Source organism: Hyla sarda, chromosome 1, assembly GCF_029499605.1.
Source record: "Hyla sarda isolate aHylSar1 chromosome 1, aHylSar1.hap1, whole genome shotgun sequence".
In the NCBI taxonomy this organism is placed as follows: Eukaryota; Metazoa; Chordata; class Amphibia; order Anura; family Hylidae; genus Hyla; species Hyla sarda.
This window is the reverse complement of record NC_079189.1, coordinates 415,882,570-415,903,844: the sequence shown is the minus strand read 5'-3', so window position 1 is coordinate 415,903,844 and position 21,275 is coordinate 415,882,570. Positions and strand designations below refer to the sequence as shown.

Sequence of the window (21,275 nt, the reverse complement as noted above, 5' to 3'; positions counted from 1 at the left end):
ACTCCCAGCATACCCGGACAGCCAAAGGCTGTCTGGGTATACTAGGAGTTGTAGTTTTGCAACATCTGTAGCACTCTGCTTCCCAAGCAGGGTGCTACAGATGTTGCAAAACTACAACTCCCAGCATACCCGGACAGCCTTTGGCTGTCCGGGTATGCTGGGAGTTGTAGTTTTTCAATAGCTGGAGGCACATTGGTTGGGAAACACTGAGCTATAGTCTGTGGAAGACAGTTGAAAGCAAATGTGAAACAGCTAAAGATATAAAATACACACACACACACACATATATATATATATATATATATATATATATATATATATATATATAGCCTTCTGTATTGATGTGTGAACAGCTTCTACTTTGCGGGTCTCATTGGAGGAGCTGGGCACACGTGTATAATGTGGGCATGTGGGGCAGGGGCACGTGTGTAATGTAGAAGACTGGTCATTACTTGTATAATAAATAGAATGCAGCTCAATGAGAACTGAACAGCTGCCTTTTTTTTCCTCTGATCTCAGGGCCAAAAGGGTACGGACACCTGGGTTGCCGCATGAGTGATTTGGCAATTTGTATTCATAATAAAAAGCCATTCATTGCCGAATAAAATGACTGTAAACAGCAAAAGCGCGGAAATATCTAAAAGTTGCCAGAGCACGAAGAATACAGTAATATAGTTTGCGGTCCTAGGAGCCATCTAGTGATGTTTGATGGGAAGTGTTAACACGTTGCATGATAGCGTTTTACAATCCTGGAAGGAGGTTTGCCACATGACAGGAGGCATTTGCACAGGGTTTTGACTCTTAACACCCCTTATCCGACCTTTCGATTTGAAATAAGGAAAAATCACAAGCCTCTTCTTTCAGGCCAGTAGGCGCCAGGCGGGTGGCAGATGGCATGTTTTTGTGCGTTGCTTGTCTGCTGTCATTCAGCTAGATTAATGCAGGGTCTTAGTAGAGGGGTAAAGGAGAGGGGGAGGAAAATGAAAAAGAGAAACAATTAACCTAAAAACAAAACAATGGAGACACGTGTCAGTCGGCTCTAGCCGTTTGCGGACACAATAGGCAATCATCTTTCAATAACAGAACCAACTGTTGCAACCCAGCCGGGCCTGCCCGGCTTTCAAATCATTGCGTTTGATCTTGTTTGTTTATGATTCAGCCAATGGGAGCGCTGGAATAAAGGTCAGCTGGCCCCTTTCTCCCCTTCACCCTGCAAAATTGCAAAGGGATATTATGAGCATGAATGGTAAAGCATGCTGTTCTGATACAAAAGCAGCTTCAGCGCAGACTGGTCAGAATCAAAACAGCTCACTGTACAGAGCCTGGCACATACTGGGCACCACAAATAGCTGCATCTACATTTCACTCTTTATTTCGCCTGGTTTTACCTGCATTATACAAATGCACTCAGAAATGAGTAACTATTAGTCAATGGAGTTATCAGTATGATATTATCATATATTTTTTTTATATATATTTCTATATATATTCACATTTTCATATATCAGATATTATCATATCATCATATGAATACATTATAGAAAATGCAAAGCTCAAAAGAAGACATCATCATTATTATTTGTATTATTTATATAGCGCCAACAAATTCCGCAGTCATTTTGTGTTTTCATTTCCTGCAAAATAAATTTCAGTTTCTATAATGAATCCATTCGTTTCAGTGATCATTAAATGGAGATATGTAACTATTACCTTGTTATTTTGATATTAAGTAGAAACAATATACAAGATGCTTTTTCTTACCTATAGTATTAATTCTTTTAGGCTAGTGCCCTCTGACCCTTCCCAAATGCGAGAAGATGATCTTCCGAATGACTTACAGTCACTGTCATGGCTGACCTCTGTGGATGTGCCCAGGTTACAGCAAATGACCAGTGGAAGGATGGAGTACAGTATGAACTCGCAGAATATAGTTATACCACAGCAAGGTAGGATATGTGTCCTTTGTATGTAGACTTACAGTCAGACAGATAGTATCCAGGTTCTTTACCATTTCATATGATTTTTTTCATAGGTCAACCCTCAAATACCATGTCTGGACAAATGATTCATATACCAGCAAGTATGCAGCAAGGCATCCTGGGTCTTAACACAATGACTTCCCATGTTTCCAATGTAAGTGGATAGATAAACTGTATATGTACATGTTTTCATTGATCAAAGCAAAGTCACTGATTTGTTTTTTGTTTTTCTGAACAGATCAGCCAGTACACGATGGGTGGACATCAGTCTCCCAGCCTTCAGTCACCACAGCCTTTGTATCAGTCCCATTCACAGCAGGTCTATGCACTATCTCAGGGCTCCCAGCAGGTACGTCACTGTTATTTCTAGGATGCACTGCTCTTTCTAGGGTTGTGAGGCCCTGACTGTGCTTTAGTATATTGCATATAACACTATATGGGTTATCCAGGATTAGAAAAATAGCACCAGAAACTGTGTCACTCTGATCTTCTTTGTGTGGTATCAAGGCTCAGTTTTACTGAAGTGCATGAAGCAGAGTTGTAATACCACACACAACCTGAAGACAGGTGTGGCGCTATTTTTGGAAGAAAACTGATGAATTTTTCTAATCCTCTTATGACCAAAGAAAATGTTCACCTTCAGAAATACTGCAGAGTGCTTGTTTAGGGGTTTTACTGATTTGAGCGGGTAGGAACAGTTAACCTGTCTGCATTACTGACATATAAATAACTGGTAAGGTAGACAATCCTTGTGATGTTTCCTCATCCTCTGTGTCTTATTTTCTTTTTAATGTAGTGTTCTGCTGGATTATTTAATAATTCCTACAGAGCACAACCTCCTTTTCCTCAAGCACGCCTGGCAGCTCATTCTACACAGGACCTACACCCAAAAAACTACCCTAAGCCTATATATTCATACAGGTGAGTGTCCAATTTCTGCATGAATGTACAAAAAATCTGCAGTTTTGTAAAGCTGCAGTCATAGTCACCATTTGCTGCTTTGTTTTAGCTGCCTTATTGCAATGGCCTTAAAGAACAGCAAGACTGGCAGTCTGCCCGTGAGTGAGATCTACAGCTTCATGAAGGAACACTTTCCATATTTCAAGGTAAGAGAGTTAAAACAAAGTGAGTTACATCAACAGTAAGTAGAATAGCAGTTCTGGATGCACCGCTGCATTACAGTGGGTACAGGGAAACTGGTCAGTTCAAAATTAATAAAACATTGCCTGGTCAAACATGTTGTAATTCCAGCTGCACCAAAAAACTGTGTATTCTCCTTATTATTATTCCCCGTTGTGGGGCATGTTGCCATACAGGTCACTTGTAATAACCATTGAACCAAGTGCCCCAGTCTATGTCAGTATTGCTGGTCATATATACACCTTTAGGGTATGTTCCCACTTGGTGTATACGCAGCATATTTCACGCTGCAAAAAATCTGCAGCAGCAGCGGGAAATAAGCTGCGTATCCCTTGCTCACCATACACACAAGGCTTACCGGCGGCAGCCCTATGTATGTAGTGAGTTTTGGACTGTGACTGTGACGCGCGGCTCCGCCTCCAAAACTCACTGCACACATAGGGCTGCCCTTATGAACAATTTGCTGATGGGAACTGTTGGCAGGATAAAGCAGTAACCTGCACTTACCCAGATCTCTGTGTAAGGGTTCGTTCACATAAGCGGATTTTTTTGCGGGTTTTCCGCTGCATATTTGAAAGTGGGCGGGCTCTTCTCGGCTGTCCGCAGCAGATTTTCCGCGGTAGAATTTCCACTGCGGAAAATCCGCCGCAGTCCCTACTGACTTCAATGGGGCTTGCGGCGTATTTTCCGCTGTGTAAATTCTGCCGTGGAATATCTGCTGCGGGCAGCCGAGAAGAGCCCGCCCACTTTCAAATACGCAGCGGAAAACCCTCAAAAAAATCCGCCCGTGTGAACGTACCCTAATAGAGCACAGTAATGTTTGAGTCAGGACATGAATGTACCACATCTGCTGCGAGAGCTGAAAACTGCAGTTATGTCCATTTTGTTTTGTAGTATTTGATATTATTGTAGTGAATTACAGTACATATATACTAAAGTCTCCAATTGTTTAATACCAGTAAATCATATTTACAATAATAGCCTGGCCATTGAGACATCTACTCTTCATTAATTTGTCCTGTGCCTTTACAGACAGCACCTGATGGCTGGAAAAATTCAGTGCGACACAACCTCTCCCTGAACAAATGCTTTGAAAAGGTGGAGAATAAGTTAAGTGGATCTTCTCGCAAAGGATGTCTGTGGGCACTGAATCCTGCTAAGATAGAGAAGATGGAAGAGGAGATGCAGAAGTGGAAGAGGAAAGATCTCCCAGCCATTCGCAGGAGCATGGCTAACCCAGGTATTTATGCGTTTACCAACTGGCAAGATCAGTTAATTTAAATACAAAAACATAAATAAATATCTAACACAGTACTCAATCCTGACCTGACCATGTACCTCTAATTGTTATGCCTCTATCAACTATATTTATTATGAAAATACATATTTTTCATAAGCTCACAGTATTAGAAATCCTTTCAGGGGAAGGGGGCATGTACCTCCTTGTGGTGGTGGGAGGTGATTGGTGTTTCTGCTCATGTAGCCTTGTCCATGAGTTATCTCTTGTCCATGACTCAGGGACAAGCCTGATGCTGCTGCAGGACTGGTTAGTGTCCCAGTAAGTATGGGGACCCCTAGTGGTGGTATTTTCAGGAGCCGTTTTCTTTTTAATATATTCAAAAAATGTAAACAAACAAATTACAAAAGGTCTTTAGTTTTCATCAGTAACAACACATTAAACGTTTTTGGATCTGACAGTGCTTATTTAAGTAGAAACTAGGCATCTGAACTTGGGTATAAGTGCCTCTAAATTTCTAAAACCCATTCATTTTATGACAGATGAACTGGACAAACTGATTATGGACAGACCTGAAAACTGCAAAGCTCCAAGCAAGTTGGCAACCTCAGAACCACCAGTAATGACAAATATAGGAAGCATTCCCATCCAGCAAGTTCAGCCACACCCAGTCATGACATTGTCTTTGCAGTCCATACCATTGCACCATCAAATTCACACTCAGTCTAGGATTGCATCGAGTTCTCCTGCACCTGCCCAAAGCCCTCCTCTACATGTGGTTCAAGACATGACTCAAAGCCCGATGCACCAGCATATGATAAGTAGGGCGGCTTCTGACTTCCTCAGCATTACCTCGGACATGAACACAGAGGTGGATTCCATTGATCCCAGCATTATGGATTTTGCTCTCCAAGGTAGGATATAAATGTTAATATGTTGTGAGGATAGAGGTAAACCTATGTTATATACAAAAGATGAAGACTCGCAAAATGTATATTTTTTGTTATTAAAGGAAGCAAGTCAGAAGGTGACTTGTTATATTTTCTTTGTATGCAGGTTATACACTGCTCAAAAAAATAAAGATAACACATCCTAGATCTGAATGAATGAACTAATCATATGAAATACTTTCATCTTTACATAGTTGAATGTGCTGACAACAACATCACCCAAAATTATCAATGGAAATCAAATTTATCAACCCATGGAGGTCTGGATATGGAGTCACACTCAAAATCAAAGTGGAAAACCACACTACAGGCTTATCCAACTTTGATGTAATGTCCTTAAAACAAGTCAAAATGAGGCTCAGAAGTGTGTGTGGCCTCCACGTGCTCGTATGACCTCCCTACAATGCCTCGGCATGCTCCTGATGAGGTGGCGGATGGTCTCCTGAGGGATGTCCTCCCAGACCTGGACTAAAGCATCCACCAACTCCTGGACAGTCTGTGGTGCAATGTAGCGTTGGTGGATGGAGCGAAACATGATGTCCCAGATGTGCTCAATCGGATTCAGGTCTGGGGAACAGACGGGCCAGTCCATAGCATCAATGCCTTCCTCTTGCAGGAACTGCTGACACACTCCAGCCACATGAGGTCTTGCATTGTCTTGCATTAGGAGGAACCCAGGGCCACCTGCACCAGCATATGGTCTCACAAGAGGTCTGAGGATCTCATCTCGGTACCTAATGGCAGTCAGGCTACCTCTGGCAAGCACATGGAGGGCCATGCGGCCCCCCAAAGAAATGCCATCCCACATCATTACTGACCCACCGGTAATGCATGAGGATGTTGCAGGCAGCAAAACGTTCTCCACGGCATCTCCAGGCTCTGTCACGTCTATCACAAGTGCTCAGTGTGAACCTGCTTTCATCTGTAAAGCTAAAACAAAGGAAAGTGCTCCATAGTGGGATAATAAAGATAAAAATGTAGAAATGAACAGTTGTTCAAGTGCTCACCAGCGGTGGTTGTACTAGACCATGTACAACAATGGTAAGGATAGTGTCCATAAATGTGTCTCAGATCCGGCAGCTGCTCCTGGGATAATACAGCAAACACATAAAGACCACCAGGCCTGATGAAGTGGTCTTCTGCGAAATGTGTTGCATTGTGGGTAATAAACCTTTTTACTCTACGCGTAATCCATGCACCCTGCTTGATCCTGTGGTTTCCTTGGAGGTCTTTGTGTGTTCATCTGTGAAGAGCACAGGGCACCAGTGGCGAATTTGCCAATCTTTGTGTTCTCTGGCAAATGTCCTGCACGGTGTTGGGCTGTAAGCACAACCCCCACCTGTGGACGTCGGGCCCTCATACTACTACCCTCATGGAGTCTGTTTCTGACCGTATGAGTCTGTTTCTGACACATGCACATTTGTGGCCTGCTGGAGGTCATTTTGCAGGGCTCTGGCAGTGCTCCTCCTTGCACAAAGGCAGAGGTAGCGGCTGCTGGGTTGTTGCCCTCCTACAGCCTCCTCCACATCTCCTGATGTACTGGCCTGTCTCCTGGTAGTGCCTCCATGCTCTGGACACTACGCTAACAGACACAGCAAACCTTCTTGCCACAGCTCGCAATGATGTGCCATCCTGGATGAGCTGCACTACCTGAGCCATTTGTGTGGGTTGTAGACTCTGTCTAATGCTACCACTAGAGTGAAAGCACTGCCAGCATTAAAAAGTGACCAAAACATCAGCCAGGAAGCATAGGAACTGAGAAGTGGTCTGTGGTCACCACCTGCAGAACAACTCCTTTATTGGGGATGTCTTGCTGATTGCCTATAATTTCCACCTGTTGTCTGTTCCATTTGCACAACAGCATGTGAAATTGATTGTCAATCAGTGTTGCTTCCTGAGTGGACAGTGGGATTTCACAGAAGTGTGATTGACTTGGAGTTACATTGTGTTGTTTAAGTGTTCCCTTTCTTTTCTTTTTTGAGCAGTGTATATGATTCATGAGCATATTGACCTGGTAGAGAACAGTTTGTCTTGGACTTATGAGCAGACAATTATTTACATATAGGAAGGGGTCTGACCAAGTTCAACTGTAATAGGCACTGGAACAAGGACCTTATGTCTTTGGTTCAGTTTAGTCAACACCCGTATAGCTCTGGCCAGGAAAAGATTGTTATGGTATAAAATATAAAATGTGACAGAAGCAACTGGTCCATTGAGGTATTGTATAAAAGTGGCAGCGCTTGGCCTTTGCTATGCCCTGTGGATTTATAAAGACTAAGATGAACATATTCCAAGTAGCCTAGATTTTCAACAATTAAAAGATGGCCCAATGCAGTACAACTAAGGATTGTTGTGTCAGTATTTTACGCATTGACCTACATCACATATATACAAATACTGAACTCGCACAGGATAAACTATAAAGCTCTGACTCAAAGGACCATGTATCACTTCCCCAGGGCAATTCGTAGACCTTTTGTGGGTAATGCAATTTTCTGTTCTTCATATAATGCAAATAAAATATATCAAAGGACCGGACGAAATTTACTTTCAAACACATGGAGATCAGATATAATTCTTACAAGCACTTAAATAAAGTTCTTAGAAATACCATAACATGCCTATTGTATTGTATTGCATAGGCATTAACAATGCATTACTTATATAGCACTGCATAGCTATACGTTGTAAATGAATGGTTTTTAATACCCATGCAAACATATGTCACATACTTATGATGAGATTTTATTTTGTAAGGTAACATCTGGGAAGACATGAAGGACGACAGCTTCAATCTGGACACATTGGCAGCTTTCAGCAACTCTCCTCTGCAGCTGTCAGACTGTGATTTGGGGACCATAGGTCTGACCCCAGTGTCTAGTAGCAGTGACCATTCCTTCACAGACTTCCAAGTAACCAGCCTGTATACTACATATGCCAATTTGGACAATTCAACACCCTCCCAGTGTGTGACGGGACAAGGCAATAAACCCATTGCTCTGTTGTAAATCTGCATATGCACCAGAACCAAAATGACTTGGAACAGAATGTGAAAGTGAACACAGTTTACACATATAAAGACTACTGTACACATTTCCAGTGCTGCCTTGTTTATCTGGTTTGGCATTTTTGACAAGAAATTTGCATATCTTTTATCTATTTTCCTATACCTATTCTTCTTGATTTAAGTAAAGAGAAAGATACCACTTATTTTTGGGTATAGAGACTTTTTTTTTTTTTATTTGGATCTATTTTCTCTACTGTAAAAAAAAAGATCATCAACTGTGAAAGGCTCTATAGTATTCATCACACAGACGTCCTGCACTAAAATCTTAAGTACTTCAATGTGGCCAAATAACAGAATACCAGATCAGTAGCACTGATGAGAATCATGGAACATATCAGTACCTGGTTGCTTGGCACTGAACAGATTATTGTGTATGTAGCATACCTGCTGGACTGAATGCAAAGTGTCAGAGTTTCACTGTGAGCAGCTTTATACTAACTAAACTCCTTATATACAATAAAGACAGAATCATTGCACCCACTTTATTTACAGGGATAAATTTACACTACAGACAAATGTGGTGTTTTTTTTTTACTTACCGTAACCAGGATTGCACTAAAACCAATATCATGCTTTTTGGGCTGCAATAAGTGTGTGATAAAGAAATAAGTGCAATGTGCCAGGGGCGATTTTTTTTCTTTCTTTTGGATCAAAAAATAATAAAATTAAAAATCTGTCAAAAAAGGTCTTTGAGTGCCTCAGTAAGGTCCCACGCATCTCTGTGTGCCCTCTCATGACTTGTTAAAACTTCACACAATCCAGCCATGTGCATGAAGTCTAAACTGTATCAAACCGCACATATAATACCTGCAGAGAACTCACCTGAATGTGAAGGATGAAGACAACCTTGCCCTAAAACTAGAGGAACAAGTTTATTACTGTCTTACATGTTCATCTTTTCCAAATTTGTTACAGAAAAGAACTTTTTATAAGGGCCACAATCCAGTGTAATTCCCTGGCTCATCTACAATATTCAGGGTAAACATTTATAATACTTCTCAGAATATCACAAAATCCAGACTTAGTTTGCCAAACCATTCATCGGCCTTTGTGCTTTGTATCATTGTCAAAATCACTGTACAAAATGTATTCTTCTCCGACTGTTCCTCAGCTTCGTTGTAGGCTGGTAGAATAGATTTACCTTGTTTTTTTTTCTATGTGTAATAATATTGTACTAGGCAGTATTATGTGTACATTTATTTATATTTATTATTTTCAACAGAACAATGTAAATTAAGCAACTTATTATTTCTGTGAAGCGTCTGTTATGTTTTTGTATTTGTAATGTCTTCTACTATTAGTAAAGACTTCATTGAGAAATGACTTTGTTTTGTTGTCTGGGGCTTAGAGAAATGTTGTCCTTATACTCTGCATGTGATACGTGCATACTTTTTAACCCCTTAAGGACGCAGCCCTTTTTCACCTTAAGGACTGAGCCCTTTTTCGTATGACCACTGTCACTTTACAAATTAATAACGTGAAAACGCTTTTACCGAATACTCTGATTCTGAGATTGTTTTTCCGTGACATATTCTACCTTATTTTGGTGGTATGTCGGCATCATAAAATGGACATACTTTTGCTTTTTGAAAAAATTAGAGGGCTTCAAAGTAGAGGAGCAATTTTCAAAAATGTCATGAAAATTGCTAAATCTGAAGGGACAAATGTTACAGAACTACAACTCCCAGCATGCCTGGGCAGTCGAGGCATGCTGAGAGTTGTAGTTTGGCAACATCTGGAGGGCTACTGTTTGGGCACCAACAGTGGTCTCCAAACTGTGACCCTCCAGATGTTGCAAAACTACAACTCCCAGCATGCCCAGACAGCCTTTGGCTCTCTGGGCATGCTCGGAGTTGCAGTTTGGCCCCCCCTAGTGGTTGCCACAGTAAAGATCGTTTTACTTTCACTTTCAATTCCCCCCCTCCCCCCCCCCCACTGTCGATTCCCTACCTGATCAAGATCCTGCAGGCTCCAGCGAAGATCCCAGGTCCCCAGGCATCTTCTCCTGCAGGAACGGCCTCCATCTTCTTTCCAGAGCCCCTCGACATCCAGGGGCGGGCAGAACGGTGGGTTGCCATGGCAACCCCCTGTCCTGCGCTGCCATTGGTCAGAACTCCGTTCTGACTAATGCCAGGGGATAGGAGTAGATCGCAGCTTTGCGACCTCACTCCTATCCTTTAGGCTGATCGGGGCTGTTGCTGACAACTCCGATCAGCCCTATTTTCCGGGTGATCGGGTCACCAGAGACCCGATCAGCCCGGAATTGGAGAAAATCGCATGTCTGAATTGACATGCGATTTTCTCCGATCGCCGACATGGGGGGTCAGGACCCCCCTGGGAGATGTGCCAGGGTGCCTGCTGAATGATTTCAGCAGGCATCCGGCTCCGGTCCCCAACCGGCTAGCGGTGGGGACCGGATTTCCTACGGGCGTATGGATACGCCCTCGGTCCTTAAGGACTCAGAATGCAGGGCGTATCCATACGCCCTGTGTCCTGAAGAGGTTAAAATATGATTTTACGGAGCACTGATTTTTGTGTCTGCCTAGAAGAATTTGAGTGTTAAAATGTTATTCCGGAATAATAACTTTTTCATATTTTGCTTGGCAATTTGTAAAAATAAACAAGTGATACTTACTGACCCTGGTCCCCCACAACACACGTTCCGTAGATTTTTGGTCCCACACTGCTCTTCTCTTCTGCCTTTTTCCAGGACCACTAGTTCAAGCAGTACCTGCCCGCTCAGCCAATCACTTGCCACAGCGGTGTCCAGTCTCCGTAGCTGTACACATAAGTTAGCTGTTGGCCAACTACGCTATCTCCCCTGATCCCACCATACACATGAAATTTCAGTTCAGCTGAGCATTCATTTATGTAGAATGTAGAGAGAGAAGTCTACCAGCAGCTTATCTCAAGAAAACTATTTTAACAGATCGAGTTGATGGCTGTACAGCAATTGACACACAACTAGATGGAATAGCAGACATTTTTTTCGAATCCTGGTTAGCCTATAAAACATGTACACTGATCCCTTAACTTATAATGGCCTCAACATACAATAGTTTCAATATACAATGGTCTTTTCTGGACCATTGTCAGTTGAAACCAGACTCAACATACAATGTTACGGACAGTCCAGATCTGTGAAACTTGTCAATAGCCGGAAGAACTGACCGATCAGAATGAGCAATTTACTGGTAAAACACCTGTATTACTGAAGCGTATGCACTGACTGATGTCTGGTAGCGCCCCCTGCAGTACAGGAGGTATTACATGTTCTGTACACTTTACCTGTAACAGGGTTACCTGCTCCTTTGGACACCAGGTGAGGGCGACTCCATGTTACTTTTTTAGGACATTGTGTGTACTGTACAGGACCTCGAAGAAGCTCCTGTCCTCTACATAGACCAGTGTTTCCCAAGCAGGGTGCCCCCAGCGGTTGCAAAAATACAACTCCCAGCATGCCCGGACAGCCTTTGGCTGTCCGGGCATGCTGGGAGTTGTAGTTTTGCAACAGCTGGAGGCTCTCTGCTTGGGAAACACTGAAATAGACAGTGATTACAGCTCCCAGCAGATCTTTCTTTTATATGTAAGGATTTGCTTTATCTATATTAGTTATCTACTTATTTTTCTTTAATTCTCACTTTTTCCTATTTTTGGATGACATTTTGGTGCCTTTAGAACCAATTACCAGGTTTCCATAGAGTTCTGGTCTCAACATACGATGGTTTCAACATACAATGGTCGTCCCAGAACCAATTAATATTGTAACTTGAGGGACCACTGTATTTAAAAACCTATACTTTATATTGCAATGAGAAAAGCTTGTGTAAACTCAACTTTACACAAATATACATGCCCATAACCATACTAAAGAGAAATCCATAAAAGAAATGCATTTCGATGTCATGACCACAGTGCTCTCTGCCGACCTCTACTGTCCATTTTAGGAACTGTCCAGAGCAGCATATGTTTGCTATGGGGATTTTCTCCTGCTCTGGACAGTTCCTAAAATGGACAGCAGATGTCAGCAGAGAGCACTGTGGTCATGACATCAGAGGAAATGCATTTCTTTTTCGGATTTCTCTTTAGTATACAGCCCCTAAAAAGTACTGGAAGGATTAAGATTTTTTAAAAAGTGATTTACAAATCTGTTTAACTTTCTGGCACCAGTTGATTTAAAAAAAAAAGTTTTCCACGGGAGTACCCCTTTAAACCTATTATATGTATTTGTGTTGTGTCTTTCTCTCGACAAAGAAATGAGGCAGAAGATCGCATGTAAAAAAAACCACAGACCTTGTGGTGCAGCGGTGGCAGTTTATGCAGTTTTCTAAGAGTAAGGTTGCACAGTCCATATTTGTTGCAGTTGTCCATATTTGTTGCAGTTGTCCATATTTGTTTAGCATGTTACATAAAAAAAATACATCATGCACTTTCTACAGTGCGCCTTCCCTGGTCCTCCAGCTGGTCTTTTGTGCCATTAGAGGTGATGTTTTTATTGCATGTGACCAATGCAGCATGTGAGTCAAAGGACCGAGTAAGCATTGCTAGGGGAGGTAAGAATATATATATATATATATATTTTAAATAAATGTTTAAAGGGGTACTCCGCTGCCCTGCTTCCGAAGCTCCGCTCCCCAGCGTCCAAAAGTTTATTGTTCCAAACGTCGTGCGCGGGCTTCCATGTTCAGGGCCGCCTCTCGTGGCGTCACGCCCGCCCCCTCAACGAAAGTCTATGGGAAGGACTTTCCATAGACTTTCGTTGAGGGGGCGGGCATGACGTCACGAGGGGGCGGGCGTGACGTCACGAGGGGCAGCCCTGAACACGGAAGCCCGCGAACAGCGTTCGGGACAATAAACTTCCTGCTGGGGAGCGGAGCTCTGGAAGCAGGGCAGCGGAGTACCCCTTTAAGCAAATCTGTGGCTAATCCACAGCAAAATCTGCAGCAGTTGAATTTTGTTGCACATTTTTATTTCCCTGCAGTTGTAATGGAGAATACAGATGAGGTTTGCTTAAAGGGGTACTCCACTGTAAAACATTTTTTCTTCAATCAACTGGTGTCAGAAAGTTAAACAGATTTGTAAATGACTTCTATTAAAAAATCTTAATCCTTCCAGTACTTATGAGCTGCCATATGATCCACAGGAAGCTGTTTTCTTTTTGAATTTACTTTCTGCCTGACCACAGTGCTCTCTGCTGACACCTCTGTCCATTTTAGAAACTGTCCAGAGTAGGAGCAAATCCCCATAGAAAACCTCTCCTGCTCTGGACAGTTCCTGACATGGACAGAAGTGTCAGCAGAGAGCACTGTGGTCAGGCAGAAAGGAAATTCAAAAAGAGAACAACTTCCTGTGGATCATACGGCAGCTGATAACTACTGGAAGGATTAAGATTTTTTAATAGAAGTAATTTACAAATCTGTCTATTTTTCTGGCACCAGTTGATTTAAAAAAAAAATGTTTTCCAGTGGAGTACCCCTTTAAATATCATCCACCTTGTTGCTACTGTGTTTTACATTTGAATTACCTTCCTGCAAACCTGGATGGAAAACCAGTAGCAAATATGCCACACGTGCAGACTAAAACAGCATTGTAGGGGCACTAATAGTTTCAAACCAGTACTCTGCAGCTGTGCAGAATTATATCTCCTAGCAATAGGTGACAATCAAAGTTTTTCGAAAATAAATACCAACTACATATTATTGCCCAGCTTGTGTGGCGTGAGAGGTGATAAGGAGCCGGGAGTCTTACCAGCTGCAAACACAACGGCAGATGATTGGCTGGATGTAATTGAGCTGTTGATTGGTGCTTGAGATCCTGCTGAGACTTCACAGTAGAGGAGAGGCAGACAGCTGCCTCATTCAATGGCTACTGCAGTAACCTCTAATGTATCGGTAAATTAAAAAACAATTACTGGAGCAATTCTACAAGTAATAATGTAACCGCACAAAAGAAAGTACAGTTTGATGCATAATTTACAAAGCTTTTCACTACAATTTTGATGCACACCTTCACATTGCTATTACAATGTCATCCATGTGGCCACTATGTAAGTACAATAACACTTTTCTTGCTGGAATACTGTGCATACTGCCCTAGTTTATAAGTGATCAAGTACTGACCTGATGATCTGTATACAAAGTCAGTGTTTGCAGGGCAGTACATCACAAGGGAAAGGTGGCCACTGGAATATGGACCACTGGTCAGTTTGCAAGGGAGCCCAGCCTGTCCCAACAGTAAACACATTCACAGTTTGATGAACTAACTTTATTTAACCTATCTAGGAGAATAGGAAATATTAAAGGGGTATTCCAGTGAAAAACTTTTTTTTTTTTTTTCATATAAACTGGCTCCAAAAAGTTTAACAGATTTGTAAATTAGAAACAAAAACTTTTGCCCGGACCTGCTAGGTGAGTATAGGTATACTATATTTGAATTTATAATTATAAAATAGATTGCTGGGTCGTGCTTCAATAATAATGTAATATATTTATTAAAATGACAATGTATAAAAGGTTACTCCTCACAGGGCCCGTGTGTGGAGAACACATAAAATACAGGCAATAAATAATAGAAGTAGATAAAATAATAAGCATATAATTATACCACTGGCGTAAATATGTGGTTTCTTGTGTGCAACAAGCAAATGCCTATTTGGAATAAGCAGATACCTATTGCACAAATAATACTTAAGTGGCTATTTACCACATTAAAATATGCATATGTATAAATGTGTCCTTTTTATGATACTAGACAGTTTGTAGCAATTTAAATATGTTACCGGTCTCTTGTAACAACTCCGGCAGTTCGCACTGGAAACAGGTATTATTATAGCAGGGTGGATGGTTGATCACCCTGGATCCTCTATGCGGCGGTCCCAGATGATGATGAAGAAATAGCCTAGCAGAGTCCTATTGTGAAGCGGTGGTGGTCATCACGGGCTAATGGCGCTAGCGTGCGCCGATGTACACGAGCTGCCGGAGGACAGTTGACTAGATCCGCTGTAGTTTGCAGGTTCACAGAAGGTAACTAGCCATTAGTCATGGACACAGTTCATAAATAGCGTTCATGCCAGTGGCTATGCATACAGGACTGGACGTGTTACCTTCTGTGAACCTGCAAACTACAGCGGATCCAGCATTTGTCCGGTCCAGCTTTTACAAGGCCTACGCAGGTGCAGTGTTTCCAGCTTCAACATCTGCTGACGTCACACACCGACAACACGAGGTGAGCTCCTTGTATCCAGCGTGCGGTCCTTGGTCCCACACAGCCAGCATCGTAGCCCAGCGGTGAGGATCTCTCCATCTACAGCGCCTGCCAGCGCCAACTGTCGTGTACACCGGCGCCCGCCAGCGCCATTAGCCCGTGATGACCACCACCGCTTCACAATAGGACTCTGCTAGGCTTTTTCTTCATCATCATCTGGGACCGCCGCACAGAGGATCCAGGGTGATCAACCATCCAGGCACTGCTATAATAATACCTGTTTCCAGTGCGAACTGCCCGAGTTGTTACAAGAGACCGGTAACATATTTAAATTGCTACAAACTGTCTAGTATCATAAAAAGGACACATTTATACATATGCATATTTTAATGTGGTAAATAGCCACTTAAGTATTATTTGTGCAATAGGTATCTGCTTATTCCAAATAGGCATTTGCTTGTTGCACACAAGAAACCACATATTTACGCCAGTGGTATAATTATATGCTTATTATTTTATGTACTTCTATTATTTATTACCTGTATTTTATGTGTTCTCCACACATGGGCCCTGTGAGGAGTAACCTTTTATACATTGTCATTTTAGTGACAAGCATTGAAGCACAACCCAGCAATCTATTTTATAATTACAAATTCAAATATAGTATACCTATTCTCACCTAGCAGGTCCGGGCAAAAGTTTTTGTTTCTGGTTTTCCCTTTTTTGCAACTAAGGTATAGTTGCATGCCCTAGTTTGACCTCGGTGTGTATTATTAATTGTGAGCTGCACATACACATTTTTTTTCCCCCAGATTTGTAAATTACTTCTATTAAAAAATCTTAATCCTACCAGTACTTTTCAGCTGCTGAAGTTGAGTTGTTCTTTTCTTTCTGACAACAGTACTCTCTGCTGACACTTCTGTCTGTCTCAGGAACTGTCCAGAGTTGGAGCAAATCCCCATAGCAAACCTCTCCTGCTCTGGACAGTTCCTGAGACAGACAGAGGTTGCAGAGAGCACTGTTGTCAGAAAGAAAAGAACAACTCAACTTCAGCAGCTGATAAGTACTAGTAGGATTAAAACATTTTAATAGAAGTAATTTACAAATCTGTTTAACTTTCTGAAGCCAGTTGATATGAAAAAAAAAATTGTTTTTAGCAGGAATACCCCTTTAATTCTGGTAGAGTTTTGGCATATCGACTAAAAATTAAACTGCACCAACATATTGTACTTAAAGGGGTACTCTGGCCCTAATACATCTTATCCCCTATCCAAAGGATAGGTAATAAGATGTATGATCACGGGGGTCCCGCCGCTGAGGACCCCCGCAATCTGTCATTGCGCACCCACCTTTGTGAGCTCCGAGTGTGTAGCATGACGACCACGGGGCCGGAGTATCGTGACGTCACGACTCCGCCCCCTGTGACATCACATTCCGCCTCCTCAATGCAAGTCTATGGGAGGGGCGTGATGGCCCCGTAGTTGTCACGCTACATACTCGGAGCCTCCAGTACTGAGAAGAGCTCACAAAGGTGGGTGCGCAATAAAAGATTGTGGGGGCCCCCACGATCATACATCTTATCCCCTATCCTTTGGCTAGGGGATAAGATGTATTAGGGCCAGAGTACCCCTTTAAAATCCACATACCCCATAAATGGGTTTCATATTACCGGAGCACTTAGATCAGCTTATCGCGGGCTGATAGGACCTTTTAAACCCAATTTGACCATGTCTTTCCTAAGATAAGAATTGCTTGCTTCCTAAATAGTTCAGTCTAGTGCTGTTGTCTCTATTTTCACCTTCTGGTTACATTGCCTGACCAGTGTATAGATTTCAGCAGTTTTCATGAGTTTACCTGCTGGCTTTTTTTGGCATCTTGGCCCTTGGTGATGTTAGTTGTTTGTGTGTTTGTGCACCAAAAATCTTGCCGTGTGCACTGCTTTTTCATCTTCTCTTTTTTATTTTTTTATTTTTGTAGTGTTTCTGTCTCTTTTGAAGTTTAAGTACTGTTATGTATATTTCAAAATAGATTCTGTGGCTGTGGAAAGTTAAAGGGGTACTCCGGTGAAAACCTTTTTTTCTTTTAAATCAACTGGTGGCAGAAAGTTAAACATATTTGTAAATTACTTCTATTAAAAAATCTTAATCCTTCCAGTACTTATTAGCTGCTGAATGCTACAGAGGAAATTCCTTTCTTTTTGGAACACTGATGACATCACGAGCACAGTGCTCTCTGCTGACATCTCTGTCCATTTTAGCAACCATACAGAGCAGTTGTTAAGGGCAGCATGGTGGCTCAGTGGTTAGCACTGCTGCCTTGCAGTGCTGGGTACTTGGGTTCAAATCCCACAAAGGACAACAATAAATAAAGTGTTATTATTATTATAATGTCAGCAGAGAGAACTGTGCTCGTGATGTCATCAGAGAGCATTCCAAAAAGAAAAGAATTTCCTCTGTAGTATTCAGCAGCTAATAAGTACAGGTAGGATTAAGATTTTTTAATAGAAGTAATTTACAAATATGTTTAACTTTCTGCCACCAGTTGATTTAAAAGAAAAAGGTTTTCACCGGAGTACCCCTTTAATTAAGGAATTAAAAGGGTTAACCATCAGGTGGGAGGTTTTCAAAGCTATTCACATTGTGTGGGCTATAAGAAAATAAAAATTAGCTCCATCGCTCCCACAGACCCAGTGTGTCATACTACAGCTTAGCGAATCATAGGACATAGCAATGTCCAGCCTTGGCCAATGATTCGCTGAGCTGCACTATGACACATTAGGCCCAGGTGCTTCCCGGGCCCGACAGTCAAGATGCAGCTCAGAAAGACAATCGCTGCAGATCAAGTGCACAGGACACATACAGATCCTGGCCTGCTCCAGAGCCACCTTATGCAAGTAGTGTCCTCTCTCCTCCAGCATCAGCCCGATGAAATCCAGGGGGAAGCCAAGGTTCCAGCACAGAGACCATGCCACACCAACTGTGGCTACAGCAAGCTGCAAGAGAGTGTAGAACACTTTAAGTCTTGGGCTCAGTCTCACAATCTGATCCTGAAATCCCAATAAGTTCCCAGTCATGCCAACAAAATGTCAGATGCCTTGTCTCAGGACTCGATGTCTTCTGTGACTCTTCACTGACATGAGTTTACAAAGATAGAGCATATGTTCGGTAACAGGGAGATAGACCTCTTTGCTTTATCAACAAATGCTCAGACTCAGAGGTTCGTTGTGAGGACTTGGACTCAACAGATTGGAAAGCAAATGCCCTTTCAAATAAAGATGCTTCCAAGTAGAGATACTAGTCCTCATATACACGCTATGGCCCTCAAAACTGTCCTCTAGCTCCCACAGCAGATTGCTTCCAATGGAACTACTTTTTTGGCTTCCGCAATCAATGTGGATTGTTCTCCTTACCAGGCTTATCCGACCAGGTAAACAACCTATTTGAGGTTAGTTAAAAGGAGCAGCAACAATTTGTTCTTCAATTACAAATATATCGTGACTTGTGCGGTAGATTTACTCTTTAATTAACCCATTTAAAATAATCAAGGTGGGATAGTGCCCCTTTGAAACAGGAGTAAAGCTTGCATGTCTCCTGGCCTTGGTGGCCACGACTTATGAGCTTAATCTTTTTATATTCCCAAACCTTGGCTGTCGAAGACACCACGTGTCAGGATCCGGGCTAGCGGCTGGTGATGACACTGGAGGTGGACTGTCAGGATCCGGACTAGCGGCTGGTGATGACACTGGAGGTGGATCCCCTGTACCAGAGAGGCGATGACGCGGGCCGTACTGGGGAATCGGTTCTAAGCAGTTACTGGTGTTCACCAGAGCCCGCCGCAAAGCAGGATGGACTTGCTGCGGCAGTAACTACCAGGTCGTGTTCCTCAGTAGCGACTCGACCTCTCTGGCAGCTGAGACTGGCGCGGTACACAAGGACTAGACAGAGGCGAGGTCAGACGTAGCAGAAGGTCAGGGCAGGCAGAGAGGTTCGTAGTCAGGGGCAACAGCAGAAGGTCTAGGTACACAGGCTTGGGACACAGTATAACGCTTTCTCAGGGCACAAGGTAACAAGATCCGGCGAGGAGAGGAAGGGGAAGTGGGTTTTTATACGTTAGGGAGTGATTGGGCCAGGCACCAATTAGTGGTGCACTGGCCCTTCAAATTTAAGCAAGTCAGCGCGCGCGCCCTAGGGAGCGGGACCGTGCGCGCCGGGAGGAAGCAGACGGGGGCGAGAGGTGAGAGAGACGGGGCACAATCCGAGGGCGGACACGAGCCGTGCCTCGGATCGCGTCCCCTCCGGGGACCAGAGAGCAGCGCTCGCGGTCAGCAATGCCGTCCGGAGCGCTGCAGCCAGAGGAACGCCGTGAGCGCTCCGGGAAGGCAGCGGCACCCGGAGCGCTCGGCGTGAAAGTACCCCCCCCCCTTGGGTCTCCCCCTCTTCTTGGAGCCGAGGAATCTGTAGATGAGTTCTTTGTCTAAAATATTGTCCTCTGGCTCCCAAGACCTCTCCTCGGGACCACAATTCTCCCAATCAACAAGAATTTTTTTTTTACCTCTGACAAACTTTGAAGCGAGAATCTCTTAAACCAAGAAGACGTCAGAGGAGCCCGAGACAGGAGCAGGAACGGTGACCTTGGGAGAAAAGCGGTTAAGAATGAGAGGCTTGAGGAGGGAAACATGAAAGGAGTTAGGAATATGAAGAGAAGGAGGAAGATGAAGCTTGTAAGAGACAGGGTTGATTTGACTTTTGACCCTGAATGGCCCGAGGTAACGTGGACCCAGCTTGTAGCTAGGGACACGGAACCGAATATATTTGGCAGAGAGCCACACTTTGTCACCAGGGGCAAAGACAGGAGGAATTCTTCTCTTCTTGTCCGCGTGTTTCTTCATACGAGAGGAGGCCAGCGAGAGCGACCTCTGAGTCTCCTTCCAGATAGAGGAAAAGTCCCGGGTCAAATCATCTACGGCAGGGACTCCAGACGAAGTGGGGATAGGTGGGTGACGGCTGTACACCACAAAGAATGGAGACTTGGCGGATGACTCAGAGTCTTTGAAATTGTACGAAAATTCGGCCCAGGGTAACAGGTCAACCCAATCATCTTGGCGGGAGGAGACAAAATGTTGCAGGTAGTCACCAAGGATTTGGTTTACTCTCTCCACTTGTCCATTAAATTGCGGGTGGTAGGCGGAGGAAAATTTAAATGTAATATTTAATTGGGTGCAGAGTGCTCTCCAGAATTTTGAGACGAATTGAACGCCTCTATCGGAGACGATATGTGTAGGCAGTCCCTGGAGACGAAAAATGTGCAAAAAAAAATGCTTCGCCAATTGTGGCGCAGAAGGGAGGCCAGGGAGTGGAACGAAATGGGCCATTTTGGAGAATCGATCAACGACCACCCAGATGACAGTGTTGCCATGGGATACAGGAAGGTCAGTGACGAAGTCCATCGCTATGTGTGACCAAGGCTGTTCGGGAACTGGCAGAGGAAGTAGAAGACCCGCGGGTCTTTGGCGAGGAATTTTATCACGTGCGCAGACAGTACAGGAGCGTACGAAGTCAGTTACATCTTTTTCAAGGGAAGGCCACCAATAGTGTCTGGCAATCAACTGAGTGGATTTTTTGACTCCAGCGTGACCTGCCAGGTGGGAGGAGTGACCCCATTTGAGATTCCGGAGGCGAAGACGTGGAGGGACAAAGGTT

At 43.3% G+C, this 21,275-nt stretch overlaps 1 protein-coding gene across 5 annotated transcripts in view; it reads left to right on the top strand.

Moving 5' to 3' along the window:
• Positions 1–9,696, top strand: part of FOXN4 (forkhead box N4) — a 29,661-nt gene extending 19,965 nt beyond the window's left edge. For all 5 annotated transcript variants that reach the window (XM_056528841.1, XM_056528840.1, XM_056528843.1 and 2 more), the window contains 8 exons: positions 1,783–1,946; positions 2,033–2,133; positions 2,218–2,328; positions 2,776–2,900; positions 2,989–3,085; positions 4,152–4,359; positions 4,899–5,270; positions 8,064–9,696. In XM_056528841.1, coding sequence (XP_056384816.1) covers positions 1,783–1,946; positions 2,033–2,133; positions 2,218–2,328; positions 2,776–2,900; positions 2,989–3,085; positions 4,152–4,359; positions 4,899–5,270; positions 8,064–8,314 — 1,429 coding nt within the window. In that variant the 3' untranslated portion in view covers positions 8,315–9,696. The remainder of the gene's footprint in view (positions 1–1,782; positions 1,947–2,032; positions 2,134–2,217; positions 2,329–2,775; positions 2,901–2,988; positions 3,086–4,151; positions 4,360–4,898; positions 5,271–8,063) is intronic.
• The last annotated feature ends 11,579 nt before the right edge of the window (positions 9,697–21,275 follow it).